Here is a 27,770-nt window from a genome sequence, read left to right on the forward strand (position 1 = left end):
GTGTGCACACATAGCCGGACATAAATCCAATGCATTGGTCGGCGAAGCCGGGGGGACAATAAACTTTGCGTCGGTTCTTTTGTTTCGCTGTGAACTGTTTATCAGCTGACTATTCATTATGGAGAAGCGCGACGCTGCGTCGGACATAATTAAAACTGCCGGGACTCATGTGCAGACTGTTAATAAATCCAGTAGTGTGGCTGGTAGTGTTAAAACACAAACTGAAAAACGAGTGGTTAAACTCACTGCAAAGGCTCTTGCCAATGAATTAGACAGGTTGCAATCTGGTAGAAAAGCTAAGTTAAATAAAGCAGCCAGCATAAGAAAATCAATACAAGGTTTGATGTTAAACAATGATAAAACTGAGGTGCAAAATGCTCTTGAGGAATTGTTTGAAGTGTGTTATGAAGTAAAAAATATGCATAATCATTTGTTGGGTCTCTTGCCATGTGAGGAAAAAGAAAAACATGAAATATGGTTTAAGGCCAAAATGTTGCCAATTAATGAGTGTATTGCTGACACAAAAATGTGGGTTTCATGTGATGAAGGTAATGAAAAGGGTTATGTGGTGGATGACATTAATCCTAATGACAGCATTTCAAATGTTAGTAAACGCTCAAGCCATAGGAGCCATAACAGTGCAAAATCAAGTACTGCATCCTGTGCAGCCATGAAGGCTGAGGCAGAAAAGGCAGCACTTGTTGCTCGTGTTGCAGCTTTAAAGGAAAGGCATGCTTTGGAGGAACAGGAACAGCAGCTGAGAAGGAGAAGAGAGCAGCTGGATTTGGAAGCTGAAATTGCTGCTTCCACTGCTAAGCTAGCTGTATTAAATGCTTCAGAGCGGAGAAGTTCTTCTCAATCATCCAATGGCATGAATTCCTATCTGGAAAAGGAGAAAAGGAAAAATCTGGAAAAAGCTGTCAACACTTTAAACCCTGCGGCAAAGGAGTACAACCCTGAGACATGGAAATCAACACAACAAAATGAATCAACAAAATGGTCACTTCCACCCAACAAAACTCTACCAAAGGATGTGCGACCCAAGGAAACTGAGCAATGGATTCAAGCTGCTTCAGTGCATCAGTTCAGCCAAAATGAACAGCAACAAGTAAATACATCTGGAACAACACTGAATTTTCAACATCAGTCAACAACAACTGCTCAACCTACACACTATCCATACGTCAGTCAAAGTCCACCTGACATACTTACCATCATGCAGAGGCAAAATGAAATAACAGCAGCTCTGGTACAGCAGCAGCATATGATGTCACTGCCCCCACGAGATATTCCCACATTTGAAGGGGACCCTCTCCAGTACAGGGCGTTCATCAAAGCCTTTGAGCAAGGAGTTGAGGAAAAGGCAGGAAAAGCAGACTGTTTGTACTATCTGGAACAGTTTACAAGAGGACAGCCACGTGAATTGGTGCGTAGCTGCCAGCACATGGCCCCTGAGCGTGGCTACGCAGTGGCAAAGGAACTCCTCCAGAAACATTTTGGAAATCAGTACAAAATCGCAAGTGCTTACATGGAAAAGGCTCTGGCTTGGCAGACAATAAAATCTGAGGACGTGAAAACACTGCAAGCCTATTCCTTATTCCTGCGTGGATGCTGCAATGTAATGGAAGAGCTTCAGTACATGCAGGAACTGGATATGCCAGTAAATATAAGAGCCATTGTGTCCAAGTTGCCATTCAGAATGAGGGAGCAGTGGAGGACCATAGCTCATGACATAATGGAGACAACCAGTCAGCCAGCTTGCTTCATTAATCTGGTCACATTTATCGAGCGTCGTGTCAGCATTCTTTCTGACCCTTTGTTTGGTGAGATACAGGAGTCATCTGGTGTTGCTGGGATAAAGACTGTCTCTTGGTTCAAAGCGCAACCTAGAAACAAAATGAAAGGAAATGTTGTGGCTACCACTGTAACATCTATGGAAGAGCCTGGGAAAATTAAAGAGTTTACATCAGACCCAAGAGAAGCAAAAAAGGCCGAATGCCTTTGCTGTGCTCGTGACCACTCTTTGGAGGACTGCAAACAGTTTAAGGGAAAGAAGCACAAAGAAAAAATCTTGTTTCTGAGGGGAAAGGGGGTTTGTTTTGCATGTTTATGTGTAGGACACATGAGCCGTGAGTGTGAAAGCCGCTTGACATGTAAAATTTGTAGTCAAACCCACCCCACTGTGCTTCATATTAAAAGACAACCAGCTCTGGAACAGTCTGAAACATCTCACCAGCCAACTTCATTCAAAACATGTGGACACACAGGGGCCGGTCAGGACCGGTGTGTGTTATCTATCCTGCCTGTGAAGGTTAAAGGTGCAAAGGGAAATCGCATCATAGAAACCTATGCCTTTTTGGACCCGGGAAGTTCAGCCACATTCTGCTCAGAATATCTAATGCGAAAGCTAAATGTCCCAGGGAGAAAAACCAGCTTCCTGTTGAGCACAATGGGGCAAAAAACAGTGGTTCCGGCGTACTCATTGACTGGTTTGGAGGTATCTAATCTGGACAGCAATGACTTTCATGTTCTCCCAGAGGTTCTCACACAGACAAAAATGCCAGTTGATGTTAATAACATGGTAACAGCTGAGGAACTGGCAAAATGGCCATATTTATCCAAGGTGAACATCCCAAACATAAAAGCAAATGTCGACCTGTTAATTGGAACCAACGCTCCCAGGATATTAGAGCCCTGGGAGGTCATTAACAGTAGCGGGAATGGCCCATATGCTATTAAGACAGTGCTTGGGTGGGTTGTTAATGGACCACTGAATGGAAACAGTGTTGCTTCAGAAGAGGAGCTGCCCTTGGCAATGGTGAACAGGATCTCTGTGTGTAAGCTCGAAGAAATGCTGGTCAAGCAGTATAATCATGAGTTTAATGAGAAAACCACAAAGGAGAATGAAATGTCCAGAGAAGATCTCAAGTTCCTGGAAATCATGGAGCACTCAGCAGTACTTCAGGAGGGAAGGTACTGTTTGAAATTGCCCTATAAGAACAAGGAGATTTGTCTACCTAACAACTTTGCAGTGGCTAAGCAAAGGATCCAGGGTTTGAGGAGAAAATTTCTGAACAACAAACACTTGCACCAGGAGTACAGTGGGTACATGAACACGCTCGTCAGTAAGAACTACGCAGAACAAGTGCCTCAGGAACAGCTGCATGGTGAAAGGGGGAAGGTGTGGTATATCCCTCACCATGGTGTCCATCATCCAAGGAAAGGATCTCTCCGTGTAGTGTTCGACTGTGGAGCCACATTTCAAGGAGCATCTTTGAACAGCGAGTTGTTGCCAGGTCCCAACCTCACCAGCTCTTTGCTTGGAGTTCTTCTTCGTTTCAGGAATGAAGTGGTGGCATTCATGGGCGACATTCAAGCCATGTTCCATCAAGTGAAGGTTGCTGAGGAGGATAGAGATTTTCTCCGCTTTCTTTGGTGGCCAGATGGTGACATCACTCAGGACCTCAGGGAGTATCGGATGACTGTACACCTGTTTGGCGCTGTGTCATCTCCTAGCTGTGCAAGCTATGCACTTAGGAAAACTGCGGATGACAACCAGTCTGAGTTTGTGGACGAGGTGGTTCTGTCTGTCAAGCAAAATTTCTATGTAGACGACTGCTTAAAGAGTGCAGCCACTGAAGAAGAAGCTATCCAAATGATAAAAGATCTTACTGCTCTGTGTCAGAAGGGGAGCTTCATTTTGGAAAAGTGGATAAGCAACAGTCGTATTGTGTTGCAGGCCATCAAAGAGGAGCAAAGGGCCAAGGACCTGAAGGAGTTGGATTTGGACCAAGATATTCTGCCGCTGGAAAGGGCTTTGGGTCTACAGTGGTGTGTGGAGACTGACTCTTTCAGGTTTAAGATGGAGATGAAACAACAGTCTCTCACCAGACGTGGTATGCTGTCAGTTACCAGCTCGGTGTACGATCCGTTGGGTTTTCTGGCACCAGTCACATTGCCTGCCAAGATGATGCAGCAGGAGCTCTGTAGGAGAGGCTGTGGCTGGGATGATGATCTGCCCAGGGACATCTTACCTCGTTGGAAAGGGTGGCTGGAGGACTTGAAGCAGCTGTCTGCATTCAGTGTGGGAAGGTGCATCAAGCCAGTGGGGTTTGGAGACATCAAGCATGCCCAGTTACATCACTTTGCTGATGCCAGTGAAGGAGGATACGGAACTGTAACATACATCCGTATGTTAAATCAGGAAAATAACATCCAGGTCACCTTTCTGCTCGGCAAAGCCAGGGTGACACCACTGAAGGCTGTGACTATTCCCCGACTGGAGTTGACGGCAGCTGTCCTCGCAGTTAGAGTGGACTTGTTGTTAAAGGCAGAGCTGAATGTCCAGGTGAAGGATTCAGTCTTTTGGACTGACAGCACTTCAGTTTTGAAGTACCTTAACAACGAGGACAGACGATTTCACACGTTCGTGGCCAACAGAATCTCGACCATCAGAGAAACATCTAAACCCTCACAATGGAGGCATGTAGGTTCCAAGGATAATCCAGCCGACGATGCATCGAGGGGAATGAAGGTCTCTGATTTTCTGAACAACCGCAGGTGGCTGGAAGGGCCTTCTTTTCTTTGGAAGCATGAGGAGGACTGGCCTAGAACTGTGTTGGACGTCTCAGTGGACTCTGATGACCAAGAGGTCAGAAAGGAGGTGACGGTGAATACCATCAGTGTGTGTGATGTTTCTAGTCCTACGAACCAGCTCATCGCCTACTTTTCTGACTGGAGGAGACTAAAGACAGCTGTTGCCTGGATCCTGAGGTTAAAGGTCATGTTGTTGACACAGAGTCGCAAGAGGAAGCAATTAGAAGCTTCTGTGTCTAATTGTCTGGAGAAAGGAAGTCAGGGCGGTTCGTTGCAGATGGAAAGAAAGGGAGTCGCATCAACGTCCATAAGTGGCAGTCTGACGCTGGATGAGTTGCTGGGAGCAGAGGGTGCCATAATTCGCTATTGTCAGCGACAGAGGTTTGGTGAAGAGGTGTCTGCTTTGTCATCTGGGAAAGTGGCAGTAAGTCGACAGAGTCCCATATACAGGCTGGATCCATGTTTGGAGGATGGATTCCTGAGAGTTGGGGGAAGATTGAGCAGAGGAGCAATGCCCGAGGAAGCCAAGCATCCGCTTATTCTTTCCAAAGACCAGCACATTTCCACGCTCATTCTCAGACATGTGCATCAGAATCTGGGGCATGGTGGACGGACTCACACACTGTCCAAGGTGAGGAGGAGGTTTTGGATAACCAACGGCAATGCAGCTGTCAGAAAAATTGTTGGTGAATGCAGCTTCTGTAGACGCTACAATGGAAGAGCAGTGGAACAAAAAATGGCCGACCTGCCAAAGGTGAGAATCCTTCCTGATCTTCCACCATTTACCAACACAGGAGTGGATTATTTTGGTCCAGTGGAGGTGAGGAGAGGAAGATCAACTTGTAAGCGATATGGCGCTATCTTTACCTGTATGGCGAGCAGGGCAGTCCATCTGGAGGTGGCTGTTTCATTGGACACGGACGCATGCATCAATGCTCTGCGGCGTTTTATCAGCAGAAGAGGGCAGGTGACAAGTCTAACATCAGACAATGGCACTAACTTCATTGGAGCAGACAGAGAGCTGAAGGAGGCGCTTACTGCTTTGAATCAGGACAGGATTCAAGGAGCTCTGTCACAGGTTGGAATTCAGTGGAACTTTAATCCGCCAGCAGGCTCACACCATGGTGGTGTGTGGGAACGGATGATCCGCCTGGTGAGAAGAGTACTCAGTTCTGTTCTGCATCAGCAGAAGTTAGACGATGATGGACTTCATACAGTGTTCTGTGAAGTGGAGGCCATTTTGAACGACCGTCCAATCACCAAGCTCTCAGAGGATGCTAATGACTTGGAACCTCTCACGCCTAATCATCTTCTTCTCTTAAGAGGGAAACCAGCTTTGCCACCTGGAGTGTTTGAACATCATGATCTGTACGTGAGAAGGCGCTGGAGACAAGTACAGTATCTCTCGGACCTTTTCTGGAAGAGATGGATTCGGGAGTATTTGCCCTTGCTCCAGGAGAGGCAAAAGTGGAATGAGAGGAAGAGGAGTTTGACAGCTGGAGATATCGTGGTGATCATGGATTCTTCAGCTCCACGTGGTTCATGGCCACTTGGCAGAGTTCTGGAAGGTTTTCCAGATAAACAAGGGCTTGTGCGTTCTGTGAGGTTACAGACAAAGGCCAACATTATTGAAAGGCCGGTGACAAAACTCTGTTTGGTACATGGAGTGTAGATTGGTCTGTACTGTACTTTAATGTAACTGTATTAACACATGTTGCTCCTTTCATGTTGTATTTTGAATTGTTATGTCGGTCTGTCATTAACAATTAGGGGCCGGTGTGTAGGAGCTGAATGTGTTTGGTTGAGTGTTTATGTGTGGTGTAATTCACTCAATGTATATGTGGGGTCGCTATGCTGTTACCTGGGGAGCTCAGGTGTATATAGGTGTGATTGTTCACTCTTTGTGCGGGGGTTTGACCCGGAAGGGCAAACGGTTTTTTGACCGCCGCTACGCCGCTGCGCCGCTGTAGCGCTTTAGCAGTGTAATGCATCATGCCGGTATTTGTTTGTATGTTTTTTCTTTGTTTACATTGCACGGCAATAAACGGACTATGATGTGCAACAGCGTGAACATTTATTCAATACGGTAGAAGAGCATCAATCAAGGCGAGGCGTGTCAACCAAGTTATTCCGGGACCCAAATACCTCAGTAACTCAGTATAAGACTGAGCTCCTATAATAATGTGATAACAAATATTTAGTCCATCCATCCATCCATTTTCCTCTGCTTATTCGGGGCCGGGTCGCGGGGGCAGCAGGCTAAGCAGGGCATTCCAGACGTCCCTCTCCCCAGCCACAACGTCCAGCTCCTCCTGGGGGACCCCGAGTCGTTCCCAGGCCAGGAGAGAGATGTAATCCCTCCACCGTGTTCTGGGTCTTCCCCGGGCCTCCTACCAGTTTGACGTGCCTGGAACACCTCTAACGGGAGGGGCCCGGGAGGCATCCTTACCAGATGCCCAAACCACCTCAGCGGACTCCTTTCGACGTGAAGGAGCAGCAGATCTACTCCGAGCTCCCTCCGGATGTCTGAGCTCCTCACCCTATCTCTAAGGCTAAGCCCAGCCACCCTACGGAGGAAACTCATTTCAGCCGCTTGTATCCGCAATCTTGCTCTTTCGGTCACTACCCAAAGTTCATGACCATAGGTGAGGGTTGGAACATAGATGGACCGGTAAATCGAGAGCTTTGCCTTCCGGCTCAGCTCCTTCTTCACCACGACGGTCCGGTACAACACCCGCATCACTGCCGACGCTGCACCAAACCGCCTGTCCATCTGACGCTCCGTTCTACCCTCACTCGTGAACAAGACCCCGAGATACTTGAACTCCTTCGCTTGAGGCATTACCTCTCTTCCCACCCAGAGGGGGCAGTCCACCGTTTCCTGGCAGAGAACCATGGCCTCAGACTTGGAGGTGCTGACTCTCATCCCAACTGCTTCGCACTCGGCTGCAAACCGTGTGGAGGTCCCGGTTTGATGAAGCCAAAAGAACCACATCATCTGCAAAAAGCAAAGATGCAATTCTTAGGTCACCAAACCGAATCCCTTCCTCCCCCCGGCTGCGTCTTGAGATCCTGTCCATGAAAACCACAAACAGAATCGGAGACAAGGGGCAACCCTGGCGGAGGCCAACACCCACTGGAAACGTGTTTCCAGTGGGTGTTGGCTGTGCATTTATCTTGTGTGGACTTAACCTAGCTCCTAGTCTCTGGTAATGTAATTTTGCTTTAAGATTGTTAATTGTTTTGCTTAAAGGTTGCTTAGTGTTGCTTAGTGTTTCTGCCTAAGTTTGTTTCTCTACTTGCTGGGCTTTCTGCTTTATTTGCTTGGTTTAAGTTTAAAGTTAAGGTCAGTTTTTAGAGCCCTACTGTCTAGCTACTTTATCTGTTGATTGGCTATTTAGTGGCTTTTGTTTTCAAGTATCTGGGAGTGGCCAGCCCCTTTAAAAACTGTGAAATTTAGCTGGAATCTTTAGTGCATTTATCTTGTGTGGACTTAACCTAGCTCCTAGTCTCTGGTAATGTAATTTTGCTTTAAGATTGTTAATTGTTTTGCTTAAAGGTTGCTTAGTGTTGCTTAGTGTTTCTGCCTAAGTTTGTTTCTCTACTTGCTGGGCTTTCTGCTTTATTTGCTTGGTTTAAGTTTAAAGTTAAGGTCAGTTTTTAGAGCCCTACTGTCTAGCTACTTTATCTGTTGATTGGCTATTTAGTGGCTTTTGTTTTCAAGTATCTGGGAGTGGCCAGCCCCTTTAAAAACTGTGAAATTTAGCTGGAATCTTTAGTGCATTTATCTTGTGTGGACTTAACCTAGCTCCTAGTCTCTGGTAATGTAATTTTGCTTTAAGATTGTTAATTGTTTTGCTTAAAGGTTGCTTAGTGTTGCTTAGTGTTTCTGCCTTAGTTTGTTTCTCTACTTGCTGGGCTTTCTGCTTTATTTGCTTGGTTTAAGTTTAAAGTTAAGGTCAGTTTTTAGAGCCCTACTGTCTAGCTACTTTATCTGTTGATTGGCTATTTAGTGGCTTTTGTATTCAAGTATCTGGGAGTGGCCAGCCCCTTTAAAAACTGTGAAATTTAGCTGGAATCTTTAGTGCATTTATCTTGTGTGGACTTAACCTAGCTCCTAGTCTCTGGTAATGTAATTTTGCTTTAAGATTGTTAGAAAAATTTTCAAACCACCAGCCCCGTTGGGGCTGCTGGTGGCTTGGCCCCTTGCACCATCTTTGTACCTCCTGCCCTGACCATGACAACGTACTCAATCCCAGTTCGAGTTTCAACTAGAAGATTCTTCAGACCTCGCACAACCTGTTGCACTTATCACAACCTTGTGCACCCCGCTCGCTCCAAGCACACTCAGTGCCTCGTCAAGGGTGGACTCTGGAACTGTCAGTCTGCATGTCGCAAGTCTGAGTTCATCTCTGGCTTTGCTGCTCAGCAATCACTGGACTTCCTTGCCCTCACTGAGACATGGTTAACACCAACCAACTCCTCCACTCCTGCAGCTCTTTCTGCTGCCTTCTCCTTCTCTCACACTCCTAGACACACTGGTAGGGGTGGAGGAACAGGTCTTCTTATCAACCGTGACTGGAAGTTCTCCCTCCATCCACTCCCACAGTTCTCTCCACGGTTCTTTGAATTCCACGCTGTCTCCATAACCTCTCCCTCACCAATAACCATTGTTGTTCTCTACCGCCCACCTGGTCCCCTTGGAGAATTTCTGGAGGAGCTTGACGTCCTACTGTCAAACTTCCCTGAAGATGGTCCACCACTTGTCCTTCTCGGGGACTTCAACATCCAGCCCGAGAAGTCAGCAGACCTACTACTTCTACTCTCCTCCTTCGCTCTCTTGCTCACTTCATCACCCCCTACTCACAAATCTGGCAACCTCCTCGATCTCATTTTCACCAGGAATTGCTCGACTACCAATCTCTCTGTAACCCCACTTCATGTCTCTGACCACTACTTTGTCAAGTTCTCCCTCCCACTCTCCCGATCGGACTGTCTGTCCTCACCGACAGATACCGCACTGGTCCGCCGCAACATTCGCTCTCTCTCTCCTCCTGCTCTGGCCTCAACTGTTCTCTCATCCCTCCCTTCATCAGACTCATTCTCACTTCTGCAGCCCAACTCTGCAACAGACACTCTCCTTGCCACCCTCTCCTCCTCTCTTGACTCACTCTGTCCTCTCACTCCTCGTAAAGTGCGCAAGTCCTCCCCTGCCCCTTGGCTGTCGGACTCTGTGCGTGCCACCAGAGCTCCCCTACGGGCAGCAGAACGGAAGTGGCAGAAAACTAAACACCCTGATGACCTACACAACTACCAATCTCTTCTTGCTGCCTTCTCATCTTTAATCTCAGCCGAAAAAAGCTCCTTCTATCAGACCAAAATCCAATCCTCATTCTCCAACCCCAAGAAGCTCTACTCCATCTTTACAAACCTCCTGGTCCCTCAACTCCCCCTCCTACCTCCTCCCTCCTACCAACCCACTTTGTCAACCATTTCCTGAAGAAGATTGAGGACATACGCTCGTCATTGACCCATCCAGTCTCACAACCTGCCTCTCCTCCCTCCCCATCAGTGTCTCCCTCCCTCTCAGCATTCACTCCACTGTCTCCTCCTCAAGTGCTCAGCCTTGTAACCTCTGCCCGTCCTACCATTTGTCAGCTGGATCCTATTCCCTCCCACCTGTTTCAGTCTATTGCTCCTGATCTCCTCCCGTTCCTCTCCCATCTTGTCAACACTTCCTTGACTACTGGCTGCTTTCCTAACTCTCAGAAGGAAGCAAGGGTGAATCCTCTCCTAAAGAGATCCACCCTCGACCCATCCTTAGTGGACAATTACAGACCCGTCTCTCTCCTGACGTTCCTCTCCAAAACTCTGGAACGGGCTATCTTCAATCAGCTGTCCTCCTATCTGCATGGGAACAACCTCCTTGACCCTCACCAGTCTGGTTTCAAGAAGGGCCACTCAACAGAGACTGCCCTTCTCGCTGTGACTGAACAGCTTCACAAGGCGAAGGCGGCCTCTCTCTCATCTGTTGTGGTTCTACTGCACCTTTCTGCAGCTTTTGACACTGTGGATCACCAGATCCTCATCTCCACCCTTCACCACCTGGGAGTATCTGGCTCCGCCCTCTCTCTGCTCAAATCCTATCTCAAGGACCGCACCTTCCGTGTAACTTGGAGGGGTTCTGTTTCAGAACCCTGTCTACTCACCACCGGGGTCCCTCAAGGCTCGGTCCTTGGTCCGCTCCTCTTCTCGATTTACACCAACTCCCTTGGCTCCCTCATCCACTCGCATGGCTTCTCCTATCATAGCTATGCCGACGACACCCAGCTAATCTTCTCATTTCCCCAGTCTGAAACACGTGCAGCAGCACGTATCTCTGCATGTCTGGCCGACATCTCCCAGTGGATGTCCTCGCACCACCTCAAACTCAACCTGGGAAAGACTGAGCTACTTTACCTCCCAGGGAAAGGCTCTCCCACCACTGACTTCCACATCACTGTCCAGGACACAGTGGTTGCCTCCACAGAAACCGCCAAAAACCTTGGCGTAACTCTTGACAACCAACTGTCCCTCTCAACAAACATCACCGCCACCACCAGATCTTGCAGATTCTTGCTGCATAACATCAGGAGAATCCGCCCGTTTCTCACCCAGAAGGCAGCTCAGGTCCTGGTCCAGGCACTGGTCATCTCACGCCTGGACTACTGCAACTCCCTCATGGCAGGTCTGCCTGCCAAAGCCATCCGACCTCTACAACTCATCCAGAATGCAGCTGCTCGATTGGTCTTCAATCTTCCCAAATTTTCACACACAACACCCCTCCTCCGCTCCCTCCACTGGCTACCAGTGGCTGCGCGGATACGCTTCAAGACTCTAGCTCTGGCGTACTCTGCTGCTAACGGTTCAGGTCCTACTTACATCCAGGACCTTGTCAAACTCTACACCCCTGCCCGTCCTCTCCGCTCTGCATCAGCCAAACAGCTGGCGACTCCCACCTTGCGTGGGTCAACTCGCCTCAAAACCACTTCCAGACTTTTCTCTGTCTTGGCTCCCAAATGGTGGAACGAGCTCCCCACCGACATCAGGACCTCAGACAGCCTGTACATCTTCCGCCGCAGGCTGAAGACCTATCTCTTCCAACAATACCTCGGTTAAGTCATGGTCACCTAACAGATATATATATATTAAAAAAAAAAAAAGAAAAAATAAAAAAAAATTCTTCTTCTTTTCTCTTCTTTTCTTCTTTAACATATAGCACTCCTTAGCAATGACAGTTAGCTCTTAAAGTTATGTACTTACTCGATTCCTATGGTCTATGTCTAGTACCATCAGGTTGAATGCACTTATTGTAAGTCGCTTTGGACAAAAGCGTCTGCTAAATGACATGTAATGTAATGTAATGTAATGTGTTTGACGTTGTGGCGAGTATGCGGACACAGCTCACACTTTGGTTACATAGGGACCAGATAGCTCGTAGCAACAAGCCCGGTACCCCATACTCCCGCAGTACCCCCCACAAGACTCACCGAGGGACACGGTCGTAGGCCTTCTCCAAGTCCACAAAACACATGTAGACTGGATGAGCAAACTCCCATGACCCCTCCAGAAGTTTTGCAAGGGTAAAGAGCTAGTCCGTTGTTCCACGGCCAGGACGGAAGCCGCATTGTTCCTCCTGAATCTGAGGTTCGACAATCGGCTGGAGCCTCCTTTCCAGCACCCTGGAGTAGACTTTTCCGGGGAGGCTGAGAAGTGTGATACCTCGGTAATTGGAACACACCCTCCCGTCCCCCTTTTTAAAAATGGGAACCACCACCCCGGTCTGCCACTCCACTGGCACTGTCCCAGACCTCCACGCAACACTGAAGAGGCGTGTCAACCATAACAGCCCAACAGTGTCCAGAGCCTTCAGCATCTCAGGGTGAATCTCATCCAACCCTGGCGGTGGTGGTGATCAGTTGACAGCTCTGGTCCTCTCTTCACCCGAGTGTCCAGAACATGCGGCCGCAGATCTGATGATACGATAATGAAATCGATCATCGATCTTTGGCCTAGAGTGCTCCGGTACCAGGTACACTTATGAGCAACTCTATGTTCAAACATGGTGTTTGTTATGGACTGACCGTGACTAGCACAGAAGTCCAATAACAAAACACCACTCGGGTTCAGATCGGGCAGGCTGTTCCTCCCAATCACCCCCCTCCAGGTACCATCATCGTTACCCACGTGAGCGTTGAAGTCTCCCAGAAGAACTATAGAGGCTCCATCCGGTACCCCTTCCAGGACACCACCCAGAGACTCCAAGAAGGTCGGGTACTCCGAACTGCTGTTCGGTGCATAGGCCACAAGGAGGCGACCCTCTCGTTCCTCGGGGAGAACTCCAACACAGCGGCGCTCAGCCGGGGGCTTGTGAGTATCCCCACACCCGCCCGGCGCCTCTCACCCTGGGCAACTCCGGAAAAGGAGAGAGTCCAGCCTCTCTCCAGGAGTTTGGTTCCAGAGCCCACGCTATGTGTGGAGGTGAGCCCAACTATTTCTAGTTGGTAACGATCCACCTCCCGCACAAGCTCGGGCTCCTTCCCCGCCAGCGAGGTGACGTTCCACGTCCCCAGAGCTAGCCGCTGGAGCCGGGGGTCAGCAAGCCCAGGTACCCGCCTTCGCCTGCTGCCTGACTCACACTGCACCCGACCCCTATGCCCTACTCTGCGGGGGGTGGGCCCACAGGTCGGCGGGTCCATGTAGCTTTTTCGGGCTGAGCCCGGCCGGGCCCTATGGACAAAAGCCTGGCCACCAGATGCTCGCCTGCGTGCTCCCCTCCCGGGTCTGGCTCCAGGAGGGGGCCCCGGTTTACCCGTGCGGGGCGAGGTACGCACATCTTCATGGGTCCACTTCATAGGGGTCTTTTGAATCGCTCTTAGTCTGGCCCCTTCCCTGGGACCACTTTGCCATGGGAGACCCTACAAGGAGCTATTGCTCCCGAACAACACAGCTCCCAGGATCACTGGAGCACATAAACCCCTCCACCATAATAAGGTGGCGATTCTTGGAGGAACAATATTTAGCAATATTTAGTGTAAACAGAAAATACTTATATATGTAAATTCATATTGCGACGCCGGTGTCGCCGTTTCTTCGCTCGCCTTTTTTAAATCTCCCAGTAGACCGGTATGCGCAAAGCATTATGGGTACTCGGGGCGCACGGAGGATACACACATGCATCCTTGGAATTTGGGCAGAAGAAGGACTCTGTCCTCTGGAGGATCCTGGACATTGGGACAGTCCTTCAGCTAATGTCTATGACGTAGTATTCTTCAAATTCAGCCGTTTGAGGATCCTTCCTTGACATTGGGATACAGCCACTGTGCCTACAGGCTAAACTTTCACTCTGGGTAATATATGTTGAGATTAAAACTCAGGCTCACAAAGCTACACATGTACCTGTTCTGTATATATATGCTTCGTCCTCGCTGCTGGGTTGCCATGTGGGGACGGGGCCTATCTCTGCTGTGAGCTGGTACTGAGTGAGAATCCTGTGCAGCTGGACAGGTTTCAGAGCCGGGTGCTCACTGGACAAAGCTCGCCAACTCAACTGCACACAGGGAGAGGAGAAATAAATCAGAAGTCCTGGGAGGTCTTTTTCCTAATGCAGCCAAGCAGTCAGAGGAGGTGGAACAATGTGAGGGCAGTTGATCCTGGCTAAACCTTTTCAAAGACATCATCAATCAATAGCTGATCAGAGCGACTTGTTTCATGAACAGTTGGATGTATATGAAACTGATCACTCAAAGCTCCTCTGTTCTGTTATCTCTTTCTTGTGAAGAATCCATTGTTTGAGCTGATGTTAAGCATGCAACTTAATATGGTAATTTTGCCTCCTAATCAGTGATGTATATCAATTCTATAGGTTGTCTGTGATCTGTTCCATTCTGAAAAGTCAGATTTTTTAAAACCAACATGGCTCAGTTCAAAATTTTGTTTCAAAACAAAATTTCTCATCTCTCATCTGACATGATTTTGACATCAGAGGATTTGCTACCACTACACTTCATAGTGAGGCTTGTTCAAACAGAGAGACTGAAGTCTCATCTGTCACTGGATTTAAAGTAATGCCTCCGACTGTAGTAAAGGCAGGAAAATCTAACATCTGTCATTAAAGGAATGTATAAAATAAGACATGTCTTCTGATGAGTCTAAAAATCAGACTTTTAAAGAGATTTGTAGCTTCGTGGAGTTCATCTCATCTTTTGTGTGTGTAGTACCTGTGTGAGCTGTTGTGGGGGCGTGGCCAGTACGGACACAGTGCTGTTGAGTTTGGTGAAGAATTTGTCAGCCAGATGTCCAAGACCGGACCTGCTCGCCCACTCCATGACCATCCGCAAACACGCCTGAATCTGCAACACCTTGGAGCGCTGGAACCAGCCCCGAGACGGACCTGCTCGCACACACAGACAGACAGACAGACAGACAGACAGACAGACAGACCGAAGAGAGTGTTTGGATATTTCATCAGAGACACTGCAGTAGATTTATATTCTTGGTTGTGTGCATGTCTGAGAGAGAGGCAAACAAAGAGACTGTGTGCGTTTCTCTGCATGTGTTGTACGACAATACAGACATTCATTTTTAAGTGAGTTGATATTGAAGTCAATGTAACAATAGCAAAAGCCACCAGCCGCCCCGATCCTTGCAGAATACAAATCGACTGCTGCAGAGGGGCTCAGCTGACAACAAGCCAGCACGCAGCCAACACTCGTCACTCTGATGCGATACGGAGAAAGAAAGGATTACACAAAGAACTGAAAGGAAGTTTTGTGTCAAGTTAAGCAGGCGATAAGTTGAAATCTGGCATTTGTCAAGATGGCATCCCATAGTTTGTCAATCTGTCGTTCCATTACCTCACTGCAGCTATAATTCCTATCTAAGCTTTCTGAAATCCCCCCAATGTGAGCTCAGACCTCTGCTGGGGTTTGGTACAAACAATGACAAACAACTGGACTGTAATGCTGATGATACCTGAGTGTCTGAACACAAGCCAAAGAAATGTGTTTTATTTAAGCATTTACGCTGCAAATACCAATTGTTTCTTCATTCTTTAATGAATCTGGCAATTACTTTCTCAATTATTGATTAATTGTTTGGTCTTTTAAATGTTCACATAAGACAAAGTAGCAAAACACCATAAAATACAAAAAAATGAAGGTTTGGCCGTTTTTTTATATGGTCGTATGGGTACTTTATATGTCAAATGAATCCTGACAGAACTTGTTTCTTAATGCTCATTACATTGAGAATTACATTTAATTTTTGAATGAACCCCTAATCCTGCCGGCACCTTTGAAAGGTGTGTTTTCTTTAAAATAAAAAGAAAGAAAAAAGACAAAAAAGTGTTTCCAACGCACAATTTATCATAGCCAGACACTGTAAAACCGAACCGACAGTTCTTGAACAAATCATGTGATAAATGTTTCTCTTAAGATTATTTTTGTGGCATTTTTGTTGCTTTTATTGATAGTGATAGATAGAAAGGGGGTGAAAGAGGGGAAGACATGCGGCAAAGGGAGCTCAGGCCGGATTCGAACCCGGCTCCGCCGCAGCACACGGCATACATGGTAAGCGCTCTACCGGTGTGAGCCACCGGGACGCCCATGATAAATGTTTCTGTCAGGAAAAGGTAACCATATTGAAGCTTTAAAAAGCAACAAAATCACATCACCCTACCGGTCTCATATAAAAGTTTGCCCCAAATAAACAGCGTGCACAAAACGGATCCTGTAAAAAAACATTACATTCTGCAGTAATCTGCACAAGTGGGCAGCATGACTCGGACAAGTGATAAGAATTCAAAGAAAGTTGGCTTTGAAGGGCTGTTTACACAGAGCAGAGAGAGGAGAGGACAAGAGAGATTGCGGGTTTTTTTTTTTTTTTATGATTTATGGCATTATAATGTTGTTCTCCCTACATCTAGTCATGACTGTGCTGTTTTCACAGAGGTAGAGGACAGAGCCACAGTGAGTTAAATGTTATATGAGCTAAAATAAAACTCCTGGGGTTCAGAGAGATAATAAACCCTCTTTCTTCATTTAAAAAAGACGCCACATATTAGATGTTCAGTTGTTTAAATGTAAGCAGCTGTATAAGGAAATTCAATACACAGTGTCTTCACAAAATCAAGAGTCTTTCATAGAAAAATGAAGGTAAGATCAGAAGCTGTCTGATCACAGAAAAAGTAAACAAGATTATGAATCTGATCAGACAATCATTTTTGTCGTCGGTATCAAAGAAATACAAGTCAGGCCTGACAAGGAGCTTCAGGCAGACAATAAACTGGCAGCATTATGTGCACACAGCACACACACACATAACCCTTCAAATATTCTGCCATATGTTTTGGGTGCACACACACACATATGCACACACTCCTGTCTGTAATAGGCTTATGTCTAGGCATACTGTAATCTATGTGAGAGGCATCGCAAACAGACGAGACATCACTTAACCTCTTAGCAAAATGTGTCATAATGCTTCATCACAGCTGATTTACAGTCACACACTCACCTTTAAAACACAGAAAAGTCACGGTACACTCTCAAGCTGTACCGGAGAGACTGACTCTTCATTCATAACACGTTCAAATTCTAAATCAACATTTCAACACCTTTTTTTTTATCTATTTATTCTGTTTCAACCCAGTATTTTTGCACAGTTGCAGAAAGGATTATGCCACACTTATATTATTTTATACCAGTTCGATAATTCCAGTGGCGGCTGCGGAGGATTGTTTCTGACTTGTGTGATTTAAACATTTCTAATAACTCCGAAGCGCTGTAAAGTCCAAAACTCAAAATGTATTAGAAAAAACATTTTGATGTTTTCACTAGAGTCCGACCAATATGGGATTATACAGACCGATGCTGATACTGATTTTAGAGGGGGAAATTATCCAATATGGTGGCCAATATAGTATTTTGTTGAGCTCGAATGAAAATAGACTTGAGAGACTAACAGAAAAATTTTATGTGGATTGTACACCAATTTTTTCACCACTCTGCAAATTTACCCACAGAGCTACTTTCTAAACATAAAACTTAAACAATATTTAACATTGTTATACATTAATGGTAAATGGTAAATGGACCTGCACTTATATAGCACTTTTCTAGTCGCTTTGCGACCACTCTAAGCGCTTTACACTACAGACTACGCTCATTCACCCATTCACACACACATTCATACTGGTGGCAGAGGCTAATCTAAACGGTCCCACCTGCCACCATTGGGAATTCATTCACACACCGATGAACGCAGCATCGGGAACAATTTGGGGTTCAGTATCTTGCTCAAGGACACTTCGACATGTAGGCTGCGACGGTCAGGGATCGAACCACCAACCCTTCGGTTAGGGGCCAACCAACTCTACCAACTGAGCCCCATTATACAAACACCGTATGACATTGTCAGACAATTATGATAACTTAGAAAATAAAGAATAAATAGGAATAAAATAAAGAGCTAAATAAACATTATTACTCATCAGTTTCAGTCAATTTCTGACTATGACTAAAAAAAAAATCACGGCAAGCAACATTTTCTCTATTATATATTGTGTAAAAAAAGTTTTCATAACAGCACATATCAGACAGCATATACACCGATACTGATATGCCTTTGAGAGGCCAATATCTGCCGATAATATCTGTCAACCGATATATCTGATGGGCTCTAATTTGCATCAAAATTCACGGTGAAATACACCTATTTTTATTCAAGTAAGTACAGTAAAAAGGCAACAATGAACTTGTATTCCAAATTAAGTAAATAAATTAAATAAATACTGCATGCATAGCCAAATTTCACACCTTTTAAAAGATTTCCTGCTAAAAATGAGAATGAGATACATCTCATCAGGCTCTAGTTTCCACACTTTTATCTACCAAAAGCCATATTTGTTGGTGTTTAGCTGTTCAAAGACACCATTTTTGTTGCAGTCAAAAATCTGTTTGCTCTCACACTTTTCCCACACAAGGTGAGGCACATGAGAGTCCAGCATTAATCTAACAGCACCATAAATTACATTTAGATAGCCACATATTCACTGAAGAAAGTTTTTTTTTTGTTCAATTATATATATATTTTTTTTCATATAATATGACAACAGACATTTTCGAGGCTTCAATTGCAAACCTCAAAAGAAGCTTTGCATGTAAAATAATGACTTTTGGTACAGTCCTACTCTCAAACAAACCGTCTGAAAGCGTCTCAACACACTCGTACAAAAAGAAAAATCCAAATCCAGGACAAAGCAGAGCGCCTGCACCACGTCTCATCTCCTCCTCAGTTGCCATCACATCACCAGAGCTAACAGAGAGAGTGTTGCAGAGCGCCCCGTGCAAACGTCAGCGTTACCTGCCACAAACTCACTTCACTGTTACCATGGACACCATCGGCGGAGAAATATCAATGAGCTCCAAAAAGGGGAGCGAGGGAGAGAAAGCCAGACAGAAGGGTAGAGAGAGGGAGGGGGGGATGAGGAGGGGTAGCCTCTGCATGAATATAAAGGCATTTCTCCTTCTCCCTTTGCCAGACATGTGATCTCTGCTGTCTCCACCGGCTAATGAAGACATATGGCGTATGCGTGAGTATGTGTATGTGTGGCTAAAGGTACAGCGGGAGGGTATGGAGAGGTTGAAAGTGATGGGCGGTGGGACACATGGAAATAGCCGGCGGTAAATGACTATTTTCTGTATATAGACAAGTTAATAGACTATTAGCAAGGTCCTCACAACAACAGAGCACCACGCCAGCCTTTTCCCCTTCACTCTGACCTTTTCCCCTCCCCTCTTCCATCTCCTCTCTCCTCCACCCAATCCCACCTTTACTTGTCTTTGTCTCCCCCTCTGATGGCCAGATGGAAGGAAGGAAGGCAAGAAGGAGGAGGAGGAGGAGAAAGAAGAGAAGGGGGGAGAAACAGAATGCAGATAGGAGAAGGGCATTGAGGACAAATCTGGGTTAGACTCTGTCAAAATGCTGACAAGGACACAAGGACACTCTCTCTCCCTCTCTCTCTCCATCTTACTTACATACACACACACACACACACACACACACACACAGTAGCAACTGTAAAAATCTCGAGGGAGGTCTAATGGAGTGCAAGCCTGCACGCTTTTTGCCCTACCTTTGTCCATTAGCTGGTTAAACAGCGACACGTTGGAGAAGAAGAAGAGATAAGCGAACATCTGAGCCTGGATCTCCGGGTGAACCTGGTAGCCCTGCAAAAGCTCCTGGCCATTCTGAAACACCTGCAAACACAAAGGTGAGCAAAGAAGTACTTTAGTTACTAAAATGTGAATGTGAAAAACAATCTTAATTATCACGTATGTTCTGTATCAGCTGTTCCTAGCTTTTCATTGAAGCTATATGATATCGACAACAAGAAAAACATTCAAATCCAAGACTTTTTACAGCGATACTTTTTCCATTTCTCATAATTTTATACAAAAATACCCCAAATTCAGCCTGTTGCATTCTATATCTTGCACTGCATTTAAATTAAAATTGAATTAAAGTTCTGTGGGTTCCAACAAAGGTTTTTCCTGTTTGTTTTTATTTACTGAAGCACATTGAGTCCATGCCTGTCGTATGAAATACAAATAAACATTACTTGACTTGACTGCACAGTAAAAAAGTTTGCATTAAGTAATCAATGTTGTATAAAATACTTTTAGAACGAAATCCAAGGTTCTTAAATCGAAAGAAACATGGAAAAGGAAGCTAGTGTTTGGCTGTCTCAACCTTGACCTTGCCGGCTCGTATGAGACAGTATTTCTTGCTGCGTGAAGCAAAATAAAGAAAGGTTTCAACAGTCCCCTCTGACCTGTGGACCAGAGTGTCTCATTGTCACAACACAACATCTCCCCTTCAGCTGCATCTGTGTGTTGCTTATTTTATAAATATACCGCCTGATAATTTGAAGATACATTTCAATGTTAATTAATAATTATTATAATATTTTATAATCCAGTTTAGAAACAAAGCATCTGTCGTGTTATATTTTCTATACCATCTTATAAACAATTACTTTCTGTTTTGTCAAATAAACTCTTGTTGTCTGTGTCTCCACTCTGCTGAGTCTCACCCGCTGCCATACACCAAACACCTTAAGCAACAACAAAGTGCATCATGCAACACTATATTTATCTTATTTACCTCTTTTTTTTACACTTGGTAAATGTCAGCTCAGTGTCAGAACCTTTAGCTTTAATGTATTGTGCGTGGTGTTTCACCGCATTTAAAAAACAGACAAACAATGGTGTCGACAGCTGCTGCAAGTGCAACAAAAGCCCCATGGGCAAAAAAAACAATAAGAATAACACTCAATGTAATACAGTTTGTTCAGGTAACTCAAAAAGGTGTTAAAAGGAGGAAGAAATTCCCTGGAGACAGCGACGGCAAAAAATAAGTTTATTTTATTTTGTAAATAATTAAAAATAAAAAAATGAAATTAATTAAGAGTTGGGCTACACAGTTGTGTAGTAGTTAGCACTCTCGCCTCACAGCAAGAGGGTCGCTGGTTTGCCTCCCGCCTGTGGCTCTTCTGTGTGGAGTTTGCATGTTCTCTCTGTGTCAGTGTGGGTTCTCACCAGGTACTCCGGCTTCCTTCCACAGTCTAAAAACATGCACTTAGGTTTAATTGGTGACTCCAAATTGCCCGTAGGAGTGAATGAGAGTGTGATTATCTGTATCTATATGTGATAGTCTGAGACCTGTCCAGGGTGTACCTCGCCTATCGCCCAGTGTCAGCTGGGATCAGCTACAGCCCCCCATGACCCGAGTGCAGATAAGCGGTTAAGGATAATCAATGAATAATTAAGAGCTTGAATGCAAACATTGTTTTGTTATTGCAATGCAGATCTAATCAGTATAAAGATACATGATTTTAAAGTTTAATGTACCCTGAAGTTTGCACCATGCAGCAGTATTAGCTAGTATCACCTTCAAAAAACTTGTCAAAACTCACCTTCAGAACTGCTTTTAATGTATGACCGATGCTGTTGATTTAAATAGTTTGTTTTTATTTGTAACTGCACTTTCACTGTGTTTTAACACATTTTACTGTGTTTTTAAAGCGCTGTAAATTAAATGTATTATTATTATCAGATCGGGACTTGATATCAGCAGATATTCTATATTTAATGACTGAAATGACAAAATAACCTCATCTGGGCATGCATAATCGATTTCATGATCCATACAACCCCACCTGTACTACAATAAAGGACGTGCTCACCTGCAGGACCCTCCGCACAGGTTCAGGAAACCCTACACCTCCTTTCCAGCACGGCTCAGAGCTGTCGACTGGGAATGGATTACAGTCCAACAAACCTGGTAACACTACATAAAGAGCCTGGACACACAGACACACACACAGACACAGACACACACACACACAAGTTATGATGGAAGTGATTTGAAATTGCAAAATAACCTCTAAGTTATTCATATTCTGACCTCAGACCCCTCGTGTGCGTGTGCGTGTGTGTGGTCTTGAGTATGAATGAGGGTCTGTTATTATTCATCTAACCCATTTTTCTTTTTTAAAAACAAGATTTAAAAAATCCCTCTCTCATTAGGAAGATGGCGTCGTTGCCGCAGTGACAGATTACCTTGGTGATATAGTAGACACATTGTTGGAAAGTGTACATGATCACTTCTTCCAAGATAGTCATCGCCTCCTCATTGGCTGATATGGTCGCCGATAGCAACGACTCCTTTGACCCTAGACGGGGATGACAGAGATGGAGGCATACTTAAGAGATATATGGTGAGATGGAGCTGTATCAGTGTCTACTGTACGTCAGTGTGAGTAATGACTCCTCAGCCAAGTTGTTTCCACACTCATCATTCAGACTGTGTGTGTGTGTGTGTGTACCTGTGTGTGTACATATGTGTACCTTGCAGAGTCTCTATGCTGTGTGTGTACGCTGGCGCTCTTTGCTGTATGAAGTAGAGGATCTCGATGGAGTTGGACATCCAGAAGAAGATGGTCTGCAGGTCTGGGATCAGGTCTGAGATGCTGAGTAGAGACAGGGAGGCCGGGTCCTGGCCACTTGAACACAGACATACATAGAGTGGAGGGTTAGTTCAGTTGGAATTTTCTCAACATATTTTACCGCACAAAAAAGACCCACCTAAAAAATTTAAATCTTTATCTGCATAAGCATACACTATATTTAGAATATTTTCATCGCTTTACCTTGATGTCAGAACCTTGGACCTTTGGACAGGAAATTGAAGCCATTATAGTCATCTATGCTCTCGGGCAAAGCCACCAGACAAAACCAGTAATGTAACTTGCAGAACATGGGAGTTGCTGGTCTACTGCTTCCTTGATTGGGTAGTAGAGATGTGAATCAGCGGAGGCCACACGATACAATTTTATCCTGATACTTGAATCATGATACGATATTATTGCGATTTTAAGCTTTTTGCGATATGCTGAATGTTGCGATTTAACTGTTTAACTGCATTTTGTGTCCACAAAATTAAATTCAATCAAGAATTGTTTTGTCAAATGAGAGAAAATTCTCAGTCTATTCATCTGACTGCAGTCTTTTTATTTCTCCACAATGAGAGTCAAACCCACAGACTGACCAACAAAGTATTCAGTCAAACTGAACTCAACTGATATCAAACATGTATGGACGACAACAACTGCAGCATTTTATCAAACTTTCCTCAACTTTAAGCTCCACTGCTCTGAATTTTTCTGAATGAAACATAAAGAAAAACTAACTTTGCAGCGTTATTTTCTTCCTGACAAGATCTTCATGTTTCATATGATACCAGTTTATTCCTAAATATGAGCCAGCTACGGCCTCCGAAAAAAAAAAGGTAAAAATACTAATGGCCCGCCGGAACGCTAAATATTGATACTTGGCGGCCATGAATTGATATTATATTGCCACACAAAATATTGCAATACTATGCTATCTATCAATTTTTCCCCCCACCTCTATTGGGTGGATGGTTTGTGTTATTGTATGACCTTTGTAAATCTAAACTAACCCTGTAAAACACCAAAGTCACATAACAACAGAAAGAGGCTAACTGACTGAGGCAGCAGTAGACCAGCAACTGCTGTGTTCTGGGAGGTAAAACTACTTTTTCTATCAACAGAGTCTGGTAGTTTTGTGTGTTGGCAATGACTGAATACCTGAAGCCAGTCTTCACCTTTGGTGCTGGACTGTACCGCTCAAACAGATTGCAGGTGGGAGCTCATGTGTGTGCCCAGCCTGGCCCATTAGCAAAATCACGGTTTTTGTCAATGGAGTCTGGTGGCTTCCAAGAGAGTATAGGCCAGGGGTCGGCAACCTTAACTAACAAAAGAGCCATTGAGCCAAAAAAAGAGAAAAAATCTCAGAATGGAGCCACAATTTTTTTTTCAAAGCCTTACAATGAAGACATAACAGCCTTAATTGAAGCCTAATTAGCCTACCAACATTACTGATAGGTCACAGTGAGGTGTTATAAATATGGTTTTGTCAGAATTCAGTGAGGACCCAAGTGCAAATAAGAGGCTAGACTCTTGAGAAATATCGCAGGAAAGCTAGCCTGACAAGGCAACTCAAAACTCGACTTGAAGTTGGCAAAATTTAGAGGTTAAGGTGCCGGGCCATAGACTTTCATAAGTTATGATGCACATTTTAGTTGACTAAAATGTAAAAAAACAAAAAAAAAGTTTACTGCCATTCATAAACCAAACATTTTTACAACTGAATAATAAAAATGTATTTGGGCCTACACCAATGATAAATGAAACTTAAAATGTAAAGAAATAGCTGTTATTATTTATTATAATTTTTCAGTAACAGCCACAGGGAGCCGCTGTAAATGGCCTGAAGAGGAGCCACTTGTGGCTCCAGAGCTGCAGGTTGCCTACCCCTGGTATAGACGATGGCTTCTGTTCCCCCCACATAATCTTAATTAGGGCTGTTTTACAGCAATGTAAAGCAGTGGAAATATTCTAAATACAGCTGAATTTAAACTGATATTGTTTTCTATCTGTGACTAAGCTGCTGCCCCCATCCACAGCAGAACATTGCTTAGCTTCTCTGTCAGTACTCCTGCCTGCTTCTCCAAACTGGAGACGTGTTGACTGCCATCTACTGTAGCTAATACACTGACTATGGTTAAGTACCTCATACAACCCCACTTCAGTAAAATCTGCACTGTCCCTTTAAATAGAGTTAAGTAGACATACTGACACACTGAACACTCTGACATACATACTCAGAAAAGGTACATGCTCTCTTTTTGTTGGAAAGCGATACTTACTGCTGAGCTTGCTTCTGAGCCAGCTCCTTTGTCTTCTCCTGCAAGACACACACACACACACACACGCACAGCAATTAAGTGCTCATTAAACTTTCAGGGTGTGCGTAGGAGAACCACACTTCATGACGCTATCGCTAACCTGCAGAAAGAAATACCACTATCATATTTACAGAGCCCAACACACACACACACACACACACACACACACACAGACAGACGCAGGCTGATAATTACTTTGGGACTTCACTGGACTGAATAGAAGCTCACTCGATTTATAAGATGACCAACGCTCTGACCTTTTTTTGCAACACCGATTTTTGGGTAAAAAATATAACCCCTTTTAATAGGAAGGCTGGACCATATTCTGCTTTTCCTGCAGTGTTTTAAAGCTGAGGTAGACAACATCATCTAAAACTCTGCTAATATGAAATAATTATACACTTTTGTAAAAATATGACACAAAATAGAGGTCACTGCACACAGCAAATTCCATCATCTCTTGAGTAAATTGATGCATCAGGATCTCAGTTTCTTACTGCATCCACTAAAATTCCTGTGGGGATATCCTGATATTTGAAATATTTTAAATGCATCTATTTTAATATTAAAATAACAAGAAACAGATATACAGCAACTCAATGAGGAAAAAAACAGCATGACAAGCTACAGCCAAGTGACTTTTCTGATTCAAAGTTATCAACTGAAAGAGAATCAGTAGGATTTAGCATTATTGGTAATTTACAAAATTCAAGATACGATTTCCAAACTCGTACTATAATAGAGTTCAAACCTTAACACTGATACTGACGAAATGTGTCTTATTTCAACACAGTTTTGCATGCAAACTAAAGCATCCTAAAAAGTTTTGTTTGGTTATTTGCACCGGTCTCTCAGGCACTGTATCTGCACCCATCTAAAAAATACAAAACATAATAAAAAAGATCCTCAGAACGGTCTGCAAGTCATCATCCTTGAAGCTTTGTCTTTCGTAATGTGTAATTCAGTACAAAACATGTGATATGCAGCCCTGTTTAACTATTCACCTGACCTGACATAGCTGACCAGTTTGCTCCACATGAGGTCATTTTAAGCAGAGACCAAAGTACCACACAGGCAGGCTGACTGACAGACAGACAGACAGACAGACAGACAGACAGACAGACAGACAGACAGACAGACAGGCAGGCTGACAGACAGACCGTCATGGAAAAAATGATTAGACCACAATTGTTTTCTCCTTGCTTTCTTGTTCATTTTAATGCCTGGAACAACCAAAGGTACATTTGTTTGGACAAATATAATGATAACAACAAAAATAGCTCATAAGAGTTTAATTTAAGAGCTGATATCTAGACATTTTCCATGGTTTTCTTCATAATAACCAAAATCATTGTCAAGAAAACCATGGAAAATGTCTAGATATCAGCTCTTAAATTAAACTCTAATGAGCTATTATGGTTGTTATCATTATACTTGTCCAAACAAATGTACCTTTAGTTGAACCAGGCATTAAATGAACAAGAAACTGAAGAATGCAATGGTCTAATCATTTTTTCCATGACTGTATATAGACAGACAGACAGGCAGGCAGACAGACAGACAGACAGGCAGGCAGACAGACAGACAGAGAGACAGACAGAGAGACAGGCAGACAGGCAGTCACTGACCCATGCAATAGACTGGATTCGTCGAACAATCTTGAGTAGCAGTTTTCCAAAGCTCCCCGGTGGAAATGTTGAGGCAGAGTGTTGTATGCACAGACACAGCAGGTAGGCAGGCGTCAGCTTGTGGTCATCTCCTGTGTGAAGGGGTTTAAAGGGTCAGTTCACTCAAGTTATGCATCAAGGTGTTTTGTCATTTACCTCTGGTGGTATTTATCTGATCATGCAGCTCAGACACTTTGAGAATTACTTAAAAAAAACAATTCACTTGAACTACTTTTGGCCTTAGAATCAGTCCACTGAAAGCGCTGACAATGAGGTCTGTGGATTATCTGGGGTAAAGAGGACACGGATTCTGGGAAGAGATGTTACTTTTTATGGACACTTCTTCCTATAAATACCCCTTGCCTACAGAAAAAACAAGAACTGGATGAAATGGGACTGAAGAAAACAGTGCCTAATTACGCCTAACTCCCAGCTAAGCTAAAGAGGTGGAGCGTGGAAAAGCTCAGATAAGCCAAACAAAACCCAATTGCTTAAACAAAACACTTTAATAGCAACACAAAAGGTGTTTTCAGACTGGGGGAACATTTTCTAAGAATCCCATCTTTTGAATGTGTCAGCACGGCAAGAACTAGGAACGATCATAGTGCTGTACAGCGATTGGTTGAACAAAGGCAATGCAGCACCAGCAGTCCCCATTTTATAAAAAACCTTCTCCGCAAAACACAAACTAAAAAAACTAAAACATTTAAGAAAACATGGGCAACTGGACCAACAACAACTAGGTTTCCATTAAAGTCAAAGTGAAATTTTGAAATGTGGCATTGAAGACGATGCAAATTAGGGATGTTTCCATCAACTGGTTAAGAGCAAATAAACAAAGTTGGATAATGTAATGTGTAATGTATTGCTGTAGGCTAATCTGTCAGTAAACAGAAGAAGAACAACTTCTTCTACTGAAGATTGCACGAGAGATAAAAAACAACAACAAAAAAGCTCATAATTGTTCTTTCATGTCAGCTCATCTTGACTGGCAGAGCAGAAACAGCTTGCTTTTCAATCTCCTGTTTAACTATTTTCAAAAAAGAAAAAAAAACGCCTCAAGCGATTGTAAAAACTTCAATGCACATTTTTCAAAAGTTTATCGAATTTTGGTGTTTCCATCAAGCATTTCTC

The 27,770-nt window shown here is 44.3% G+C and overlaps 1 protein-coding gene across 1 annotated transcript in view; it reads right to left on the reverse strand.

Moving 5' to 3' along the window:
* radil (Ras association and DIL domains) overlaps window positions 1–27,770 on the reverse strand; it is a 49,652-nt gene that overhangs the window by 10,163 nt on the left and 11,719 nt on the right. Inside the window, 8 exon segments of the mRNA XM_059334035.1 lie at window positions 14,035–14,185; window positions 14,856–15,028; window positions 19,772–19,895; window positions 21,884–22,000; window positions 22,260–22,372; window positions 22,548–22,702; window positions 24,931–24,968; window positions 26,598–26,728. Coding sequence (XP_059190018.1) covers window positions 14,035–14,185; window positions 14,856–15,028; window positions 19,772–19,895; window positions 21,884–22,000; window positions 22,260–22,372; window positions 22,548–22,702; window positions 24,931–24,968; window positions 26,598–26,728 — 1,002 coding nt within the window.

This window comes from Centropristis striata, chromosome 1 (assembly GCF_030273125.1).
Source record: "Centropristis striata isolate RG_2023a ecotype Rhode Island chromosome 1, C.striata_1.0, whole genome shotgun sequence".
NCBI lineage: Eukaryota > Metazoa > Chordata > Actinopteri > Perciformes > Serranidae > Centropristis > Centropristis striata.